The sequence below is a fragment of the Epinephelus fuscoguttatus genome, linkage group LG3, assembly GCF_011397635.1.
Source record: "Epinephelus fuscoguttatus linkage group LG3, E.fuscoguttatus.final_Chr_v1".
NCBI classification, from domain to species: Eukaryota; Metazoa; Chordata; class Actinopteri; order Perciformes; family Serranidae; genus Epinephelus; species Epinephelus fuscoguttatus.
Genome location: NC_064754.1, coordinates 31037458 through 31044663, shown reverse-complemented (window position 1 = coordinate 31044663; position 7206 = coordinate 31037458). Strand labels below are relative to the sequence as shown.

The following is a 7206-nucleotide window of genomic DNA, read 5'->3' as shown; positions in this document are numbered from 1 at the left end:
GTTTTACCTTACATAAAACTGTCTCCACCATAAAGTTGTGCAGAAAATACACCAGGATGAAGGAAATGAAGTGTTTGATGTGCAAAATTTCCAAAGCCCCCAATGTGCCCATCCCTACCTCCAATTTTGCAAGGAAACCTACACATTTGAAAGGTCTGTACTAAAAAAAGAAGCCTCTCTGTGTGACTTGTGTAGGTCTGAAGAGACATTATATCTGTGCGTTTAACTTTCCTTTGAATGACTCATTTTCTTTTTAACCTCTGATAAGCCCAAATCCACACTGTGTCTTTGTCCTGCACGTCAGGAGTCCTACTATTTGGACATGGAAAAAGTTTGTTTGATTAGTAATAATGAAAGTAGGCCACACCAGAAAGCAGATTGTCCCCATCTGACAAACAACAGCCTTCTCAACTCGCTCAAGGCCTTTCCTCTCTAATTATTAAACCTTCATGATATCACAGTGATTGATCATCTGGCAATCAGTCAACCCAGGCATCTCTGCACTCAGCTCTGTGCTTTGTGCTTAAGTAGGACATTATAAAACAAGCAATAAGATCATGAAACGTTAAAATTAAAACTATTTGATGGCAAAAAAAAAAAAAGAAAAAGAAGGGAGTGAGCAGCAGGCAGAGGAAGTGAGATAAGGAGACGTTTCTGATTGGCGCACACAGGACACGTGACTAAGCTCATTTGCATATGCACAGGCAGGTGAGTGTGAGAGAAAATAGTTTCAGCTATGCCGCGTACACACCGAGCCCGGGCTGGATTAAAACTTTTGTCGCTTTGCTACAACACCTTGCTTTGAACCAAGAGTCACCACGGGGCACGTCGGCCGTCACCTCACCTGTACGCTCACTAACCGGCAGGTAACACCCGAGTCATTTACCAAATTTCCCCTCAAAGGCAGACTACAGGTGACCTGCGACTGGAGCTATAACCGAAACCGTTTCTGAGCGTCCTCGTGAGTCAGAGAGCCTGCAGAGGCTCCTGTATTCTTTACGTAGCAGCGGTTTCGTCTGTCATTTCCCAGCAGCAGCAGCAGCAGGCTCACCTGAGCTGAGCAGCACCGGCTCAACAGGTGCAGCAGGAACTGCAGCATTCCACCGCGCGCACACATGCGTCCGCCTGTGGCAATATAAAACTTGAGTGGGTGTGTCGGTGTGATTAGTTTAGTTCAGGATTAGGGAGGAAATTGGCTTTTTCAGAGTCTGAAGGAGCTCCAACACTTTATCTTTGAGATAACCTGAGTGTGTAACGCGACAGGTCATTTATGGTGAGTTTAATTTCCTCTCTTTCTTCTACTGCATCATTATATCCATCTTATGTGGTTCTTAAGAGAATGTACTCTGTAGTTTCGGTGGTCTGTCCATGTAAACATATTATATATTGATTTATAAACTCATTTACACAAAGGTTACAAAGGTGCAGCAACAGTAAATATGTGATTTATTTTAATTGATGTGTACAGGTAAATGTTAATTCATCATTGTAGGAATACAACTGATATTTTTCTCAAACAATTGATAATTGATTTTTCTTATAAAATATCATAAAATAATGGGAAATGACATTGACAGCTTCCTTCAAGACATCTTGAGTTGTCTTGAAATGTCTAAAGACTAAATATGTTAAATTTAGTATAATATAAAAGGAGAAGTAGCAAATAAATGTTTGGTATTTTTGTTCAAAAAGTGACTCAAATGATTGGTTTCTTATCAAAATATTTGCCAATTTATTTTCCATTAGGAAATGAATTGACTAATCGCTTGAGCTGTAATGCTTTTTATTAGAACGGCATTATAGCAAAAAAGAAAATCATTGCAGTTATTTTGATGGATATTGCGATATGAGTTGTGTTTTTGGTGGGAGTGGTATTTTTTTGCATGTCATTTTAACTGACAAAAATATAACAATGATGACAATGTGATCTTTGCTGGAGTACCAAAAATAAAAAATTAAATTTAAGATAATTAAGGTAACAATTTGCATGCATCTTTTTAAGTAGCTCCAATTCTAGCATTATTGAGTAAATCCCATGAGTCTTTTTTAATCTGACAAACTCAATTAGTTCAGTACAACCAACATGATTTGCTTTGACCTTGAAAAGCTTAATTAAGTTGAATCAATTGATATTTCTCCAAAAGTTGTGCTGATATTTAGTGACAGTGAAACTATATATTTAACATATTCTGACTTGTTTATTTTAATTCCATTCTACTCAACAATGTCAAAAATGTTTTGGATTTTGACTGTCTTCTTAAAATAAGTTGTCAACGGACTAAAACATGTTCATGAAAATAACTTTAACTTTATTTTGTCATTGTTTTAGAGTGTATGTTTCCGTAAATCTGGATTATAATTTGTAGCCATCTCTGTAGCATCTCAATGCTTTATTTATAATGGGATGCTGTGACAGATTTTACTTGTTAGCAATAATTGCAGCTCCTGCGATGTGGATACTGCACTATAATATATATTTTTATAACATAATATTTTCATTAGCATTGATTGTTCTGCTCACACATAATTCAATATGTTTGTCTTTGTCTACCTGCACTACTGTTAGGCTAACTTTCAGTGCACGGCATATTGTTGGTTGGAAATAACACACTCGCTGAGCGGAAAACTTCAACAACCCTGACGAATGTAATACAATCCAGTACTACAGCCCTGCTGTAAATACTACCTGTGTGAAACACTCAGCCGAAACTTTGGTGTTTGTGTTAGTGAAGTGTTATTGACCTCTGTGGTAACTTTAGAGCTCATACTTCCTGGTGTTGTATTGGACAAGATGTAACATCATACATGGAGCAACAAAAAGTATGGTGCAATTTTTTTTCAAGGCGTGCAACTCATCTATAGCTCATCCAAAATGCTGAAGTTCTTGTCTTGTCTAAGTTGTGTCAGTGACGTAATTGCTCCTAAACATTTTAGCTGTCCTGAGTTGATAAGATCTTTCTCCTGGTATTTAAAGCTCCCATACCCCTCTTCCACCAACATGGAACTGGTTCTGTGCTTGCTCTGACACCTAATTTTGAACCGGCATTTCCACCAAAATAAATTGGCTTAAACCCCGAACCGTTGGTTCTTAACTGGAACCAAAAAATACCAGGTTTTTCTTGAACTGAAGTGCGAACTGTGCAGTGGGTGTGTGGTATTGTACAGGTTGGAAAGAGAGGATGGAGATGACAGCAATGGAGAAGTCAAGTGAGAAACTGTCAGAAAAATAGAGAGTGCAGTGGTCTCATTAACACTAATAATAAAAACTAATATCTGTAATAACAGAACTAATGTTTGCAGCTAATCAATGCAATCCATGATTTTCCTACTACTATTTTCTCCCATTGTGCATTGTGCAACGACCTCCATTGATGACACATTCTTGATTACAATGGTTCCACTCTCAATTGGTGGAAACATGAGCTGGATAGCGCCATGGTTCCAAGAATCCCAAACAGAACCAGTTAAAAACTATAGCTAATTTGGTGGAAAAGGGGTAACAAAGGCCTGGGAGAAGCATATTTCCTTGACAATTAGGTTGCTTTCTTGTTACACAGGTCATCTGGCTTTGGAGTTTTTAGTCTTTCTCATTTCCATGAGGTGTAAACTGTCTACAGCAGGCCAGACACACAGACACTGTATGTACCTGTGGTGATGGTCTCTCCCCTTCTCTTGTTCACATGCATATTTAATTACCTTGTTTTGTTTTGGGGTTTTTTTTCACAATTTGTGTTGTATGAATAAAATGTGATTTGACATGGGCCTTTCTTAGTCAATGCTGTCTAACCTAAAGCATCTGTTTTTTCTCTTATCATAAAATCTTGGACAGTGCTGAGACCCATCTGATCAACCTCTGATTTGTCCTTTTTTTCAGATGCCCCACTGTCATTTCTATCCAGCTGATGCTGTGTTGGTCCCAATGTAAGAACACAGGCCTCGCAATATTTTCTGTTCTTAGAGAGGTGAGTTCAGACATGATCTCATACCCGCATTTGTTGCTAAGGAGACTTTGGTAACTCTTCATTTTCTGGGAATGTTGCTTCCTAGGATGTTTCCTGGAATAAACGCTGCTCATAATTAAAGGGAGGACTTGAATCACACATCAGACCTTGATAAATGAATTATTTAAGTTGAAAATCTTGACTGATGTACATTGTATAAATTGTTGAGAGGAAAATGATGTAACAGTGGAAACCAAAACCATCAACATATGGAGGGCTGGATTCAGCTGGATTTGGTAGTTTATACGGCCCCTGCATGCCTGTATGACCTCCTGACAACGTCTGGGCATGCTCCTGATGAGTAAGTAGATGGTGTACTTGAGAATCTCCTCCCAAACCTGGGTCAGGGCATCAGTGAACTCCTGGACAGTCTGTGGTGGTACTTAGCAGTGTCGGGTGCACCGATACATAACGTCCTATAGGTGCTCAGTTGGATTTAGGTCAGGGAAATGAGAAGGCAAGGCAATGACATCAACGTCTTGGTCATCCAGGAACTGTCTACACACTGTCCACATGAGGCCGGGAACTGTCCTGCACCAGGAGGAACCGAGAGCCCACTGCACCAGCGTAAGGTCGGACAGTCACTCCGAGAGTTTCTTCCAGGTACCTAACAGCAGTCGGTACTGTTGGCTATGACATGGAGGTCTGTGTGACCCTCCAAGGATATGCCTCCCCAGACCATCACTGACCCACCACCAAACTGGTCATGATTTATGATGTTGCATGGAGCATAACATTCACCACGGCGTCTCCAGACTTTTTCACTGCCGTCACGTGCTCACTGTGAACCTGCTCTCACCTGTGAAGAGAATGGGGCGCCAATGGCGAATATGCCAGTTCTGGTGTTCTCTGGCCAATCGAGCTGCACGATGCTGACCTGTGAGCACGGCTCCCACTAGAGGACGTGGGCCCTAATGCAACCCTCCTGCAGTCTGTTTCTGACAGTTTGGTCAGAAACATGCACACCAGTAGCCTCCTGGAGGTCATTCTGTAGGGCTCTGGCAGTGCCCCTCCTGTTCCTCCTCACACAAAGGAGCAGATACCGGTCCTGCTGCTGGGTTGATGCCCGTCTACGACCCTGTCCAGCCCTCCTGGCATAACGGTTGGTCTCCTGGTGTCTCCTCTATGCTCTTGAGACTGTGCTGGGAGACACAGCAAACCTTCTTGCGACCACACATATGGATGTGCCATCCTGGAGGAGCTGGACGACCTGTGCAACCTGACTGGGCTGCAGGAACTGCTTCATGCTACTAGTAGTGAAAAGGACACTAGCAGAACACCAAACTAGAGAAGAATCAGTCAGGAAGGATAAGGAGAGAGCAACTGTCTGTAGCCACCACATGTAAAACCATTCCTTTGTGGGGATTGCCTTGCTTTTGTCTCTCCATTGCACCTGTTGTCACTTTCATTTGCACCAAAGCAGCTGAAACTGATTCACAATCACTTGTGCTTCTTAAATGGACAGATTGATATCCCTGAAGTTTAACTGACTGGGTGTTATATTGATGATTAAGTGTTCCCCTAAATTTTTGAAGAGTGTGCTTTGGTACAAATTACAAAAAAAAAATATGAATTACCTCAAAAGAAAAGCTCATTTTAAACACGTGAAAATATTCATAAGTGAATTCACATTATTAAAAACGTTACTGTTGTATACTTGCCCGTAGACAAATAACAATTTTTATTTTTACATATTTAGTTTACCTGCTATTCATTGATTCAAAGACTGTAGGATATGCTTTTACTGTAATTTGAAGTGCACCCATAGAACACGCTCTGTATTCTCTGCATTCTCCCGTTGTGATTCATCTTTGATTTGGCTTTCCGCATGTCATAGCAGTTCTTTATGAGGCCATATTACATAAACTGTCTCCTCCTTCCCTACTGACTCCTAAAACTATCACTATAACTGCAACCTTTGGTCGCATGAACAATTTATGTGCGTCCGTCCACGAACCTGCACTGTTCTCCTAAGGTTTTTGCTCCCTCATCACAGCGTCTGCTACAGAGACACCTTAAACTGCCTCATATTATAAGCTTGAAAGATTTGAAAAACAGGATTTAAGGACTTAGTGAAGGAGTCACAGAACGCTGATAATTCAGTTGTGTGCTGTAAATCGGCAGCTGGTTTTAAGTCTATTGTGAAACTCTTTGTGCTACTGTCTTGACCAGAGAGATTTTGAAACTCAATGGGAATATTCCCGGTAAAATAAAAGTTAAATCATCGAAAATGTATAATGAAGTGCCAAATTGCAAAGTTCTCTCCAGGAAACTTCTTTGAAATTCTTTGGATATTGCATACCAAAACATCACATAGACTTTGTTTGACCTCAATCAATAGTTTTATCTGGAGTTATACATTTACTGACCCCTCTGCCCTACCTGTGTGTGTGATTCCCTCCTCAGCTGTCTGTCACCATGGCGATGCAGGTGTTAATCCCCCCTACAGTATCAGTGTTTGTGTTGACCGTGCTGTCCGTGCTCAGCCTGGTTGTGCTGCTGCTGCTGTGCCTCATCAGGAAGAAAAGGAGGATGGAGGGAACATACAGGCCCAGCGCAGAGGAGAAGAAACAGACGGGATCGGCGGGATCTGAAAAACCTGGCCTGCCTCTACCGCTGCCCAAAGAAGAGCGCCTCATATGATGAACGCATAAAAGTGGACTCACACCTGAGCCACTCCCCGTCACTGTGTACAACTGAGGATTGATGCCTGATGTCTTCTGATGTTGCTGTGTGGCTGTCCTCAGGGATGACCCGTGTTTGTCCTTTGCACCAGAAACTCTTTAGACACAAGGAACACTGTTTGTGCCGCACCTTTTCATTCTCGGTGACAAATACACAGATTGTCACTTCTATCACCTGTTTCACTGCATGAAATGTGCCATTATAATGCCTGTTGTATTCCTTTATAAAAAAAAACTCACTCCCTTTATTCTGCCACATAAAGAACATGAGCTAAAGTATATTTTGTATTTGTACATAGGTTAGTATATTTGAACTGTGTTCTGTGTATTTATATATAAAACACTGTGTTTTACACTATTTCCAATGATGAAGGATATTGATGAAAACAATGACTGTGATGCACTTTTATGTCACGCTATGAGAAGCTCAATTTCTTAAAAAAATTATAAAAAAAATCAGTATGCATGCTACACAAGGTGTTCTGTAAATAAACAAAGAATATGCGCGACCCTGTCTGTCC

The 7206-nt window shown here is 40.9% G+C and overlaps 1 protein-coding gene across 1 annotated transcript; it reads left to right on the top strand.

The window, feature by feature from the left end:
- The first annotated feature begins 696 nt into the window (after positions 1-696).
- crb3b (crumbs homolog 3b) lies at positions 697-7194 on the top strand. Its single transcript, XM_049568190.1, has 3 exons — positions 697-866; positions 3875-3962; positions 6408-7194. Exons 1-3 carry the CDS (start codon positions 697-699, stop codon positions 6642-6644), a joined length of 495 nt encoding a protein of 164 aa, XP_049424147.1. The 3' UTR covers positions 6645-7194.
- The last annotated feature ends 12 nt before the right edge of the window (positions 7195-7206 follow it).